Source organism: Brassica napus, chromosome A4 (assembly GCF_020379485.1).
Source record: "Brassica napus cultivar Da-Ae chromosome A4, Da-Ae, whole genome shotgun sequence".
Lineage (NCBI taxonomy): Eukaryota > Viridiplantae > Streptophyta > Magnoliopsida > Brassicales > Brassicaceae > Brassica > Brassica napus.
In genome coordinates this window covers 17,562,925-17,578,086 of record NC_063437.1, presented here as the reverse complement: position 1 = coordinate 17,578,086, position 15,162 = coordinate 17,562,925, and the positions used below count along the sequence as shown (strand labels likewise).

Genomic DNA, 15,162 nt, shown 5'->3' with positions numbered 1-15,162 from the left:
TCTGACAAAAACCAACCCAAAATCTTCAAAAAAAAGGAGAAGAAGGAATTGATCGCTTTTAAAAAAAAAAACTCAGATAATCAAGACCACAATCAAATTGAATGGAAGAAATCAATAAAGCTTTTCTCAAAAAAAAAGAAGAAGAAATCAATAAAGCATGACCAATAATAATTATTATTTTATTATCTCACAAGAACCTAATATTCTCAATGTGACCTGGACGACATGACGTGTGACCAATTAGCTCGCCGAACCCATCGAGTCTGAGATCACCATCCTCTATTCCTCGGATCCTGACTGTACATATACAATCTATATCAAAATCATAATACAAAACATTAAATGGTGGACAAAACACCATATGGCTCCCATGGATTTCTCCTTCAGTCATTGCATACCCAAGTAGAGCGTCCCACCCAATAGGTAAGGCATATGTCATGCTCGACCATTCTTATTTCTCAGCATCCTCAAGAACCGACAATGTCATCATATTTGTTGTGCAAGAACGTTCTAAAACTCCCAATTTACCATTGTAATTTATAAGAGCGGAATGGTATGATGTCCAGATATGTGGTGTTTTAATAAACTCAATCTTCTCTGATCTAACATCGAATCTAACAATTCTTGACTCATCAGCTCCGTAGTATAAGGCACCATCGATGCATATCCGTTCGAAGAAGACACTGCGGTAATTATCTCCGGTCGGGTTCTCGATCTTTCTCCACTCTTGTTGCTGAAATGAACTCAGAGTGCAAACGAAATGCTCCTGTTGGATATCTTGGCTTCCAGGGCCGAACATCATCACACACAACACCTTGTACTGATCTTCGACTGGATCGTACCCAAGACATGCGTACACGTATCTTCCGTTGGATGTAAAGTCTGGCAGCTTCACAAGCTGTCTAGTGGTGGGATTATAAACGGTGATCGAACTAAAAGGGGGGATCCAATTACAAAAAGGGCCCGAAACGCCACTTATAAAGCAGATGAAACCGTTGACAGAACCACAGAACCTGTAGTGGTCGAGATCCGAGATCGTCATGTCGTATCTTGCCATGGCACTGGAGAAATATTTACCATCGTCGCTGTATTCGTATTCAGGAGCCGAGAAGATGAAATTCCTCCGGGACTCTATGTGATAGAACGTGAAAAGGAGACGAGGCCGAGTCATTGACCTAGTAAGGAACATATCCACAAAAGTTTTGCTGCGGATGGTAGAGAACCACAGCTTCGACACGGATAGGAATCGGATGAGCGATTTTGCAGGAAGTAGAGAGAATATATCGATGATGAGATCGAAAGGAATGGTTGTTGTGCTGTTTCCGGCATGATCTAGGTCAAGTTGTCGTGACAGAGATAGTTGTAAGTCTTCCATTGCTTCTTGGTGGTGAATTCTACAAACTCTAAATAAAAAAGGTTATATCATGGAACAAATATAAATAAAATATGAATGTGCACAAAATCCTAGTAAATAAATATAATTTAATACTGTTAGATTCTTAGTTATTTCTCTCCCCCCCCCCAAAAAAAAATCTATGACATCTCAGTTTATAATGGTGTATCTTAAAATAATTAAATTAAAATTGTTGATTTGATCATTTACTTATTCTTACTAAAGTGAATAAATGATTTTATTAAAAATTCTGTAATTAGACATAATTGAATCATAAAATATCATAATAGATCTATCTTTCTATACTATAATTTGATAAGTTTTAGGTATCACCCTCATGTTAATTATTATTCTTAGAGTAGTTAATGTCATTAATAACTTTAATAAACTTAAATTTATACTATTATTTAGGAAGTTATTTTCTGATTTATCATGTTTCTCCACTATTCAAGGATGAGTCGTTAGTTTAAGAAATACTATTCTTTATTGATTTGAATTAATCATATGATTTGTTGCTAATCAATTATTCTGATAATTTAGGGTATCATGGTTTTTATGATTTGGCGTTAATCAATTATTCTCTATTTTGCCTATTTTTCGTCTTGTTGTAATGTTTCTCTTTTATCGTCTTACTAGGTTAAGATCCGCGCCTTGCGCGGAATGAATATTTTATATATAAATTATTTTATATATTATATGTTTATAACATATTATGAAATAATAAATATATATTGAATAATTAAAAAGTTATTATCTACTACTTATATAATTAAATCGGTGCGAACATATAAATAAATTTTATAAATTGAAAAAATATTTTTTTCTATTTGATATGATGTATAATTAAATTTAAATGATAGTAACATATATATGGTATATTTTAATATTAATATTTATCGGATGATGCTTTTTGCTCATATTTTTTTTATCATTTGTATCTGTTATAACAAAAAATCTAAATTAGTGATAACAAAATTTTCACTGTGTGATTAATAGTTTAAGTAATTTATAATATTTTAAAAAATTAAATTGTCAATATTTTTTCAAATTTTTTATCAAAAAAATATTCAAAGTAAATTTTAAAATTAAGATATTTATGTATTTTTATATGGCATATAGTTTAATTTAAAATGATACATATATTTATATATCTTTTATTTTTGATACTTATTAAATGAGACTTTCAACTTATATTATTTTTTAGTTATTTGTATCATGTCATAACAAAAGTTTTAAATCATAGATCACAAAATTTGAATGTGAAACTTTTAACAGTTTTAATAATTTATACTCGTTTTTAAAAATTCAAAATATAATATATAAATAATTTTTTTAATTTTTATTATATGGTTACTATGATTGTTTAATTTATTTTAATAGCTTAAAATTAAACATATATAATTATAATACACACTTATTTTTATTAAATCTTTATTATTCAAAATCATTAATCGTCATATATACTTTAGTCACATTAGGCAATTCCGTAATCTTATTTAAGGAAATAATGAAGCACATTAATAATGTATTTATTGTGGTTTAATAAAAAACTTGTTATATATTTAGATGGACCAACCTATTTCTCTAATGATTCTAAGAATCATTCTAATGATGACATGTGGCTATAAAAATATGTTGCAATGCTTCTCAAATAATAAATAGGGGATTGTCGAGTTTATCACCGATGTAACCGCTTAAACCCGTTGGACTTCTAAAATAATATAAAAGTTTGTGTTAAAAAAAACACTTCCGAAAGGTTTTTATAAGTAAAAAAAAAATAAAATGATCCAAATAGTTCATTAAAGAGGTAAAACATTTTTAGTCCTACTATATATAAATATTAAAAAAAAAATTGAAAAAAAACATTTGAATCCTTTTAGAAATTTTTGATTTTAAAATTTTTCGAAATTTATTTTTTCAACATTTTTCTTTTCAAAAAAAATTTTAATCCCAATTGCAAAAAAAATATTTATACTTATTTATTAATTAACTCATACTATAACACAGTAGCATATATATATATTTTTTAATAATAATTTTAATAAAGTAATCACTGTAAATTTAATATGTCTTAGGTTGATTTATAATAGTTTTTTTTATGACAAAACATAAAGTTCATATAAATTTTTATCACTGTTTATAATATTTTATAATCATATTACAGTTTTATATAAAAATATAACTACATAAAAAAAGAAAATAAAATAATCGTTATTTGATTTATCTCGCCTTGTTAGTTTATTTATAATAAATAAAATAAAATAATACATCTTGACAATATTTACTAACCAAAATAATCGGAGGGGAAAATAATAAAGTATGTTTGTTGTGTTCAAACCAAAATAACCGGAGGGGAGAACAAATATTGTGCGTCCACGCGTCAGTAAGAGTATCCCCAGATGATCCCCGCTGCATAATATAAACAGATGAAATTATATGGTATGTCAGTAAACCCCGCTGGTAAGTGAGTAACCCCTTAGAGTAAACCAAAATATTCGGTCCTGAAAGCCAAGAATAAATAATGAAATTATATGGTAAGTCATTTAAAATAGAGAAATTCTCTATGATATTTCTTTTAAAATTTTTGTCACAAAATAGCTTTCAGTGAAAAAAATAACTAAAATAAATTTTATTAAAAACTAAAATAAGTTTTATTAAAAGATAAAAATATATTTTTACCCAAGGACTAACTAATCTAGACTTAGGGTTTAGAGTTAAGAGGTGGGGTTTTGAGGATATGGTTTCAAAATTTTAAAAATAAAAAATAAATATTAAAATTTTCAAAATAAAAAGTGTTATTTTGGTCGTATTTTTTCTTGAGCATTATTTTTGTAACAAAAACTTTAAAAAGACTATTTGATAGAATTACCCTTTAAAATATAAATTAATCAAGAAAATTTATTTAATTCATCTATTAATATAAACAAATGAATTAAAATTATTATATGGTAAGCCACTTAAAATTATATTATATGGGAATTCATTTAAAATTATTATATATTAAGTCGTTTAAAATTAAATTAATCAAAGTATTTTTCAGATGCTTTTCCTAGTGTTAATACTCTATCTAAACTATTAAAACTGAAGTACAAATAAATCTTAATCCTTAGTTTTCTTCAATAATTACCATCCAATGCCATTACCTTATAAATAGCAACTTTCATAAAAATTGCTAAAAAATTGCCTAATATTTAGCTACCTAATAAATTTAGAAGATATGCAATTATTTATTTATTTAAAAAATTTATAAGTTAATTTTGCAATCTATAAAAACCTATAAAATAGTCAGATTAATTTATTAGTTTATTAAAAATTAAATTGATCAACATGGTTTAAATTTTTCAGAATAATAAAACTAACTCAGTTATATTTAATTAATTAGCATCTTCTAATTTAATTAGTACAATAATATATGTATTTAATTTTTAAACGTTTACAAAAATTAAAAATAAATACCCGTGCGGAGGCACGGGTCAAGATCTAGTTAATATAATTAATATAGCTTTGACTATAATAAAATTAGCATGCTTGTTTTGAATAGTAAAAAAATGAAAGAGACATAAATAAAAACAGGAGGAGAGAATAATAAAATATGTTTGTTGTGTTCTTGGTTCTTTTATATTCTTACTAGTGGCATGTCCGCGCTTCGCGCGGAATATTGTTTTATTGTTGTTAGTTATTATTTTTTGGATGATATAGTTAACTAATTATATGATCGTCTTTGTTTGCTAAGAGCATTATTTTGTATTTTTATTATGTTATGTAGTAAGAGGTGATATGCTAACATATTATGTGTTTGTTTTTTTAATAGCGTGTTGTTGTAGGTATAGTAGTACTTATTAGTGGTGGAGTGAGTTTGTGATGTAATGCAACTGAATTTCAATAATTTTAAATTTGGGCATTTGTTGATTCTAAGACTAATAGTTTCAGGATAAAAATTAATATTTTTCCAATTATTTGAACATTACTTAGTTAGGAACTGCATCTTCTTGGGTTGGGTCAGAGTTTAGTCGTCTCTGAAGTTTTTTTCTCATCGTTGGCTTACCATCAATAGTCCTTTCTCGTCTTGGTTTTCAAGATATGGTTTTTGGTGATCTGACTTTTATAGCTCGAGGATGGCTCCACGATTTGATGATTTTGTTTTGTCTACCCTTCCATCTATGTTCCCTCAACTCATTACAGCTTTCATCGCTGCTTGTGTCTCTGTGACTCTCCCTTTCGCCAAGTTTGGCACTCCAGGAAAGGATACTGTTCTCCTCCGAGTATGCTCTGTAGATTTGGAAGAATGTTTCTGGTCTCAAGCCTGGGCTCTGGTTTCTTGAGGGTTGGCCTCCGTTCTCCCTCACTCAGGTTGCTCTATTCTTCCCTTGCTTCCCTTAGTATAAGTATGCGGTATTAGTCTCTTGGAGCTGTGGTCCCTTCTATCCAGAGCTTTGTGGTTCTTCACCAGCATAGGTGTCTTGTTTGTTCTTGTTTAGTTTGTGAGGTGCTTCTTACCTCTTAGCTGGTGGTTGTGCTTATCGTTCGTTATGTATGTCTCTTCATCGTTTCAAACAAATCTTTAATGTCCTATTTCTTTAATGTCCTATTTGTCGTTTTTTTAAAACACTAGCATTATCAAATCATTAACAAGTACATGATCAAATACGAAAAGGGACCAAAAAGAAACCCTTTAGACTACAAAGTAAAAATTCTAGACAAAAATATGCTTAAGCCAAGCAGAAAAACCTGAAGCAACATAAGATTGAAACATATTCTCCTTAACCACTTTCTGCAATATGAAATGCAGGTTTTAGGACATTACGAGGCTGCGATTCCACTCGCCAAAACAAAAATTCATGAAGCAAAGAAGATAGCTTGATAGAGTAGAATTTTAAAGAGGGTCAAGCAGCAGGTTTGGTAATGGTTCCTACTAAGTCGAGATCTTCACTAGGGTCAAGCAGCAGAATTTTGAAAGATTTTGTGTAGAATGTCTTGGAAGACCTGACACTGAGAAATGTCAACCTTGAAGAGGAACATACTGTCATCTACAAAAAAAAATGGTGAAGTTGAGGAGCATCCCAATCAAATTGAATCTCACTCAAGGATCCTCTGGAAACAGTTTGATTAAGCATGTGTGTGAGCCCTTCCGTACAAGGGGAAATAAAAATGATGATAACGGTCGCCTTGTCTTAGGCTTCTTTCAGGAGAGATGAAGCCATAAGATTGTCCGTTTAGGAGAATAGAATAATTCACCGTAGATACACAAGACATAATCCACTTGACCAGGAAGTTACACCAATAAAATATTTTATTAATTTAGAAAATCAGTAGATTTGATGAGTTTGTTTGTAATTTCAAAAATATTAAATTGTATTGGAGATTTCAAAATAACTTAATTAAAACAATAACAATAAGATATCTATAATTAATATTAACATATTTGGATTTTAAGTATAACATAAACCTATAAAAGATATATATTCTTAGTATCATCAGTAAAAAGGGTATAATCATATGCAATCAACTTTTGCAATATAAAAACTTGCTCAAAACTAAAGGTACGCAGTTTTATACTAAAATATAAAAATGTGATATATTTATTTTTATAAAATGAGTATTCATGTATAATCGTGTGGGTTTCCAAGTTAAATAAATACATAAACGAAGAAAGGCTATGAGTCTAGATTACGTAACCACCTGGTGTTCAGACTGACTTATTATGAACTTTTTAGTTATTATTTACAGAAACAAACAAAACTTAATTTCCCGACAAGTAATTTCTTCATGATAATCAGAGTCATTATGAGTAGATGTCTGTGTTAAAGCACTTGAGCAAACCGACGAAGACGCTGAAGCAGAACAACAACAACAACACGTTGGAGTCACATTCAAATCGCAGCATCGTTTTCTCTTCTTGTCTTTTCTTAAAAAGTCATAGAATATCGGACAAGCACTCTTGTTGTCGTCTTCGTCATTTTCTTTCTCTTCATTAATCTCTTTCTCATCTTCTTTCCTCTTATTACTAGTATTGCTCGTCTTCTTCAAAAACACTCTGCACAGAACCCAGTTCGTGTTCTCTCCCTTAAAAACAAACAAAAGAACAAAACATTAGCCAAGTTTCAATCAAACAGCAAAATCTGATCCGAGTTTGTGAACCTTACGTATGATTCTTGTTGAGAATCAAGAAGACGATACTCATGAAGAACCCAATTAGTTCTTGTCCCGTTTGGTGGTTTCCCTTTGTAGAAAACCAGAGTTTTCTTCATCCCAACAAGCTTATTTCCCCCTATTTGCTTATCGATTCCAGTCGCTTTCCAATAACCCGAACCGGTTGATCGGTTCGACCGGTTTCCGTTTGGGTATTTAGCTTCCCTCGTGCTAAAAAAATACCTCTCTGACTCACAATCACCTGGATCATACAATATAAATGCCAAACCATCAAAAAATGAAAATCCAAAAATGTATATTTATATTTCATTACCTGGCAAATCCCATGGATCAGCTTTACATATATCAATGTCCGGTATAACAGAAGCTGGTAAGGGCAAACCGGTCACTTTTCGACATAGATACTGAACCACTAGCTCTTCATCGGTCGGGTGAAATCTGAACCCGGGTGGTAATCTTAGTCCTCTGTTCTTAATAGAGCTTAGCTTTTCCATCGTCTAAGGAATTGATTTGGAGCCTTAGAAACAGAGACAAAAGAAGCTGAGAGAGATTATTGAAATGGAGAGGGAAAGTTGGGTTTATTTTATAGCTGAGGGATGGTCTAATGCTCCTTCCACTTTTACATTCTGAGCCATGTCGTAATGAATTGAACTTGGTACCATTATTGTATTATATTTTTGGGCTTTTAAACTATAATATATTGACCACAACGATCAACCATATTGGTTTGTACCACAATTTCTTTTTTATCCAAATAACAAAATATTACATTTATGTTGGAATCCTTTGAATTTGGTTTGACTATTACAGAAATGTTAAATTTTGTATTACTGATGCTATGAATGGGGTAAGTTAAATTTAGGAGCAACGCCTTTTTAAAATATTTTCATAACTCTTTAGATAATGCGTAAAGAAAAATAGAAAATGTATGTCCCGACCACGTAGCAGCCACCATCAATCATGTTCATGCCATGCATGATAAAGCGATCGTCTAGTATGTGGTGCCTTTTACGGCAGGCCCTCTACAGCAAACCCTCGATTACAAACTTTCTATAAATACTTATTTTTTGCTAATACGAACTTTCTATAAAATACTTATTCGAACTTTCTATAAATACTTTTTTTATAACTAGAAGGTATTCGGCGGACTGAGATCTAATCGACTAATCTCTTGGGATCTGTCTACCAGCGCCAGACAAATTCAGTTACTCACAGTAGAAATTAGATACTTATATGTGGTTACACAAACGAGTAAATCTGAATTTAGTAGGATTCAAACTCGGGTACTTAACGCCTTTTCAAGCCCGTTGTATTATTCGAGATCACGCATGCATGGTTTATACATATTTTCTCATCTATATACATGAGTTCAAAAAATCTCTCGAAACTTCTGCATGTTTATTTACTCGCCCTACATAACTTCAAATCACGTGAAATTATAACGAAAAAACTATAGAATTAACGACTATTAATTTCGTATATGTGTTTGAAGCAATCGTAGATACATAGAGATGCGTATGCAACTGAATTTCGATAATCTAATTTAAGGAGATGCGATTTCGTGGGGGTCCATGAAAGTAACAAGTGCCCTGCAGATTCCTCCACTCAGAATGTCCAATTATCTTTACCTAATCCAGATAATAAACTACATATCCCTTCAGGTTTTTGCAAGCGTCAATAATATTTCATTAATATGAGCTTTTTCTTCTTATTATGTCAACCATTAACATGGAGTTCTTTAAACCAACACGTTACTGAAACAATACTCTTACGTAAAACGGAAGAAAAGATTCCAAAATGGTTGGCTATGTTATGTATACAACAAAATAAATTTAAAGGAGATGAAATTGAATTGGTGTGTATTCAATAAAATATCTCCATTTCAGACGGAATAACGTTCTATGTACATGTTGTCGCTGTATTATATATATATATATATAATTTGTGTTATATTGATTGGTTATGTTATCTGATCAGGAGAGGTCTGGGCATAGACGATGACTGTTTGCTGAGTTTGAGATGGCACGGGCGAGTTTTGTTATGCCACTATTTGATATTCATATTTGCAATGATTCGATTAGGGAATGCACTCAAAATAAAATAAAAAAAGATTTGCATTACGTGTGTTTATGATATATAGTTAGATCTGGAGCTTAAATAAGCCGAATATAGTTGCCATTTGACAACTTATTGGAGGAGATAATGATAGAATCAGTTAAGAGATAAGTACAAGTATTGTGAGAGATAAATATGAAGTTAGTTGAGATGTTTATCCTAACCAAGTCGGTTAAGGAAGTTGTATAAATACGTTTGTATATTCATGAATAAGATCAAGCAATTCTATAAACTTACATGGTATTAGAGCGGAGATCAACATAAAACCTACGCTCAGAATTGTTCTGTGATAAACAAGATACATCATGGGAGATGAGAATAAGCAAGTGGTTGCGAAACAGAGTGATTCGATGGTGATGACCTCGCCGTATACTCTGTTCTCGTCAGATAATCCAGGAGCACTGATTACATCAGTTAAGCTGAAGGGTGAGAATTACAACGAATGGGCAATGGAGATGGCTAATGCGCTTAGGGCAAAGAAAAAGTTTGGTTTCATTGACGGAACGTTGCCCAAACCAAGCGAGGAGAGCTCTGAGTTGGAGGCATGGTTAAGTGTCAATTCTATGATAGTCGGTTGGATACGATCATCCATAGAACCGAGGGTCAGATCTACTGTGACATTTATCACAGAAGCACACAAGCTGTGGGAGAATTTGAAGAAGAGATTTGAGGTCGGTAACAAAGTGCGAGTTCATCAGTTGATGGAACAGCTTGCATCTTGTCGACAGAACGGACAGCCAGTGATAGACTATTATGGTCGTCTGGCGATGATGTGGGAAGAACTACAAACTTACAAACCTCCTCCAGCGTGTAGCTGTACAGCAGCTGCGGCATATGAGAAGGAGAGAGAAGATGAGCGTGTGCATCAGTTCATCATGGGCTTGGACGATTCGAGGTTCAGCAATGTGGTAACAGCAATAATAGAGGCAGATGAGTTGCCTGATTTGGGTAAAGCCTACGCAAAGGTTATCAGAGAAGAGGCGAGACTAAACACTGCTAAATCCAGAGAAGTGGCTCAACAAGAAGCTATTGGGTTTGCAAGTAGAAAAGAAGGAAGAGAGTTGCAACTGGAAGAAAGTTCAAAAGAAGCTCGTGATGCTAGTAGTTTGGCGACACGATCAGAAAACACTAATGGAGGGTATGGAAGCAGATCAGTGGAGAAAAATTGTTCTAACTGTGGCAAGACAGGACACGACAAGAGCACGTGTTGGCAGATAATTGGCTTCCCTGAGTGGATGAATGAAAGGCGAGGAAGAGGTTCTAGCAGAGGTGGACGCGGTAGATCCAACAGTGGTTATGGTCGTGGGGGAGCAAGTGGACGTGGTACTGCGAACATTGCTCATGCGACAAGCTCACACGGGTCTGGAACTTCAGACTTGTCACCAGATCAATGGAAAGCTATCACTCAGATAATCAATGAAGGGAGATCATACACACAGTCTGAGAAGCTTTCTGGTAAGCCTATAGGTGATGTTATAATTGACTCTGGTGCGTCACACCATATGACTGGAAACGTCTCATTCCTGGTGAATGTTAGAAACACAGGACCGTGTGTAGTTGGTTTTGCGGATGGAGGACGTTCAACGTCTACTCAAATGGGTGACATGATCCTCACGGATCGCATATCTCTGAAAGATGTGCTTCTAGTACCAAACTTGGACTGTACTCTTATCTCGGTGTCCAAACTATTGAAGCATACTAATTGTTTTGCCTTATTCACAGACACCATTTGTGTTTTGCAGGACCGTTCTTCGAAGACTCTGATTGGAGCCGGTGAAGAACGTGATGGGGTTTACTTCTTCAAGGATGTGAGAGTTGCTCGTGCCTGCAAAGCTGATGGGAGTGAGGATCAACTGTTGTGGCATAGAAGACTTGGACATCCATCTGTTTCGGTTTTTTCTACTTTGTCTGAGCTTTCTGGTGTTAAAAATAAAGCTTGTTCTAGTCACTGTGACGTGTGTTTTAGAGCAAAGCAAACAAGAGATGTTTTTTATGATAGTATTAATAAAACGAGCAAGATCTTTGAGTTAATTCATGTGGATGTTTGGGGACCGTATAGAGTTCCTGCTTCGAGTGGTGCAGCCTATTTTCTTACTGTGGTTGACGACTTCTCGAGAGCAGTATGGACACACTTATTACTGGCAAAATCTGAAGTGAAGAAAATTATACAGAGGTTTTGCGCTTACAGTGAAAAACAGTTTGGTCAAGCGGTTCAGATTGTGAGAAGTGACAATGGGATGGAGTTCATGTGTTTGAAGGATTTCTTTCAGGATAAAGGGATAATACATCAAACAAGCTGCGTAGACACGCCACAGCAAAATGGGCGTGTGGAGAGAAAGCACAGACACATCTTGAATGTTGCAAGGGCATTGTTGTTTCAGTCACACATGCCTGTGAAATTTTGGGGAGAAGCTGTAACAACGGCGACACACGTGATCAACATGACGCCAACAAAGATTTTGAAAAACAGATCACCGCATGAAGTTTTGTTCGGAGTTAAGCCAGATTATGGTTCCTTGCGTGTGTTTGGCTCGCTGTGTCATGTACATAGGCGAGATAGGAACAAAGACAAGTTTGGCGCAAGGAGTAGGAGATGCGTGTTTGTAGGCTACCCATTTGGGAAGAAGGCCTGGAGGGTGTATGACATGGAAATAAATGAATTTGTGGTATCCAGAGACATAAGCTTTGTTGAGGATGTGTTTCCTTTTTCACAAGAAACAGAAAAGTGCGTGGAGATTAGAGAAGTAACGGGTAGTCCAGATGATGATTGGATCATTAATGTGGGTGTGAGTGTGCCTACAACGAGTGTGCAAGTCTCTGGAGGGGACATTAGCACTCCGGTGGTTACTGAACAGAATGTGCCTAGAGAACAGAGTGAGAGGACAGAGCAAAGTGACGGTGGAAAAGAGATAGGAATGGAAAAAGACAAAGCTGAGGAAGTATCAACTGAAGTAGTTGAACCCATGATGGGTAGGGGGTGTAGAGACAAGAAACCTTCAACGAGGCTGCGAGATTATGTCAACTACAACGCGCGTTGTCTCAAAGAAGAACCCCATCACGATCTCAACACTGCTTCTGTTCCAAAGTCAGAGTCAACGTTGACAGTCCAAGGTAACACGCCGTATCCTATTACAAACTATATATCTGATGATAAATTTTCCCCTGCACATAAAGCTTTTCTAGCTGCAATAACAAATGGAGAAGAGCCAAGAAGCTACAAAGAAGCTATGCAGCAAGAGATATGGCGTGACTCAATGCAGAGTGAGATCAAGGCGTTTGAGGTTAACAAGACATTCAGTATTGTGGATTTGCCTCCTGGAAGAGAGCCATAGGCAACATGTGGATCTACAAATTCAAATACAATGCTGATGGGAGTATGGAGAGACCAAAATCTCGTTTAGTGGCTCTAGGTAATCGGCAAGTGAAAGGTAGAGACTTCAAGGAGACATTTGCTCCGGTAGCGAAGATGACGACTGTGAGATGTTTGTTGAGAATAATAGCAGGGAAAGGATGGATTGTACATCAAATGGATGTGCACAATGCGTTCTTGCATGGAGATCTCAAAGAAGAGGTTTATATGAAGCTTCCGCAAGGGTTTCAGGCGTCGGGACCAAACAAAGTTTGTAGGTTGCATAAGGCGATATATGGGCTGAGACAAGCTCCTCGATGCTGGTTCCAGAAACTCACAGATGCACTTAAAGGCTTCGGGTTTCACCATTCTTACGCAGACTACTCTCTGATTATGTATTCGAAGGGAAACGTGGAGCTTAGGGTACTCATATACGTGGATGATTTACTCATTTGTGGGAATGATGTCGAATTTTTAACCAAGTTCAAAGATCATTTAGGAAAATGCTTTCATATGAAGGACCTGGGGAAACTAAAATATTTCCTTGGAATAGAAGTTGGACGTGGTGCTGAAGGATTCTTGCTCACGCAAAGAAAGTATACTCTGGACTTGGTTGCAGACACTGGATTGCTTGGTTCGAAACCGGCTGCTACACCGATGGAGATACAGCACAAGTTGGCGTTGGACTTGAGTCCGTTTTTACGAGATGCAGAGAAGTACAGGAGGTTAGTTGGTCGCTTGATTTATCTATCAATTACACGACCAGACATATCGTATGCAGTACATATCTTATCACAGTTCATGCAAAAGCCTCGTGAGATGCAGTGGAGTGCTGCTATGAGAGTCGTAAGATACTTAAAAGGAACTGCTGGTCAAGGTATACTGTTGGGATCTCAAGTGGATACGAGTTTGTCTGTATACTGCGACGCGGATTGGTCAGCATGCCCTGTTACGAGACGATCTTTGAGTGCGTATGTGGCACTTGTTGGTGAGTCACCGGTATCGTGGAAGACTAAGAAGCAGGGAGTAGTGTCACATTCGTCGGCTGAGTCTGAGTACCGGTCGATGGCGCAGGCAACAAGAGAAGTGAAGTGGCTTAGGAGACTGTTACGTGACTTAGGAGCTCCACAGCGCAAACCATCCAAGCTGTTCTGTGATAGCAAGTCAGCATTGCATATAGCAGCCAATCCGGTGTTCCATGAAAGAACTAAACATATTGAATCTGATTGTCATCAAGTGAGAGATGCGATACAAGAAGGACTGTTGGAGACGGTTCATGTAAGAACCACTGAGCAACTAGCAGATGTTTTGACAAAGGCACTTGGTCGTGCGCAGTTTGAGTACTTGTTGGTCAAGTTGGGAGTTCGAAACCTTCACCTTCCCAACTTGAGGGGGAGTATTGGAGGAGATAATGATAGAATCAGTTAAGAGATAAGTACAAGTATTGTGAGAGATAAATATGAAGTTAGTTGAGATGTTTATCCTAACCAAGTCGGTTAAGGAAGTTGTATAAATACGTTTGTATATTCATGAATAAGATCAAGTAATTCTATAAACTTACACAACTTGCCATAAGTTAAGAGAACAAATAGAAGGAACACAAGCTAAACAAGAAAGAGATGCAATTAGGAAAATGCGTAAATCGCACGGATAAAATGGAAAAGTCAGGAGGGCCGACCCACTTTAGTTGCTTGTAAAACGACGGAGATGACCGCCCCTTAATTGCCTTGTCCCACAATAGATCTCCTCTCTATTAACTTATTTTGTCTCACACAGTCGTCCGTACACACCTCACAATCTCCCAAATCATGAATATTGCTCTAACAAAACTCAAAATAATTCTCGACTTTTGTATTTGAACCCAAAATCCAAACCAAACTATAATAAGAAAACCGAATTCATATCCGAGATCAATACAAATATCGGAATGGATTCTTTAGTGTGGTATTGGATTATGGGTATTATGCAAACCCGATGGAGACCCGAAAAACTCAAAAACCGAAAATGAGCTTGAATATCTAAATTAGTATACTTGAAAATAGAATTCAAAACCTTAATAAACAACTTAAACACTCATTTTTATTTTTGTTTTGACATTATATTTAAATGAATCCAAAATATTATTATCCAAAATAAATTCAGATGAAAATAAATC

General features: G+C 34.8%; 2 protein-coding genes across 2 annotated transcripts; both read right to left on the bottom strand.

Annotated features, from left to right (window-relative positions):
* Positions 1-158: 158 nt before the first annotated feature.
* LOC106447186 (putative F-box protein At1g47800) lies at positions 159-1,504 on the bottom strand. The gene has a single exon (XM_022691790.2). The coding sequence runs from the start codon at positions 1,373-1,375 to the stop codon at positions 452-454; it is 924 nt and encodes a 307-aa protein (XP_022547511.1). The 5' UTR covers positions 1,376-1,504; the 3' UTR covers positions 159-451.
* Positions 1,505-7,060: 5,556 nt separating this feature from the next.
* Positions 7,061-8,387, bottom strand: LOC106447187 (NAC domain-containing protein 41). Its single transcript, XM_013889059.3, has 3 exons — positions 7,857-8,387; positions 7,537-7,784; positions 7,061-7,456 (listed from the first exon to the last, which is right to left on the bottom strand). Exons 1-3 carry the CDS (start codon positions 8,035-8,037, stop codon positions 7,115-7,117), a joined length of 771 nt encoding a protein of 256 aa, XP_013744513.2. The 5' UTR covers positions 8,038-8,387; the 3' UTR covers positions 7,061-7,114.
* Positions 8,388-15,162: the final 6,775 nt, after the last annotated feature.

What these genes read in the sequence shown, in the direction of transcription:
- LOC106447187 (XM_013889059.3), bottom strand. Translation starts at nt 8,037, where the DNA reads ATGGAAAAGCTAAGCTCTATTAAGAACAGAGGACTAAGATTACCACCC. An exon ending in TGATCCATGGGATTTGCCAG is followed by an intron (nt 7,785 to 7,856) that starts GTAATGAAATAT and finishes TGTATGATCCAG; the next exon opens with GTGATTGTGAGTCAGAGAGG. An exon ending in ATTCTCAACAAGAATCATAC is followed by an intron (nt 7,457 to 7,536) that starts GTAAGGTTCACA and finishes TTTGTTTTTAAG; the next exon opens with GGAGAGAACACGAACTGGGT.
- LOC106447186 (XM_022691790.2), bottom strand. Translation starts at nt 1,375, where the DNA reads ATGGAAGACTTACAACTATCTCTGTCACGACAACTTGACCTAGATCAT.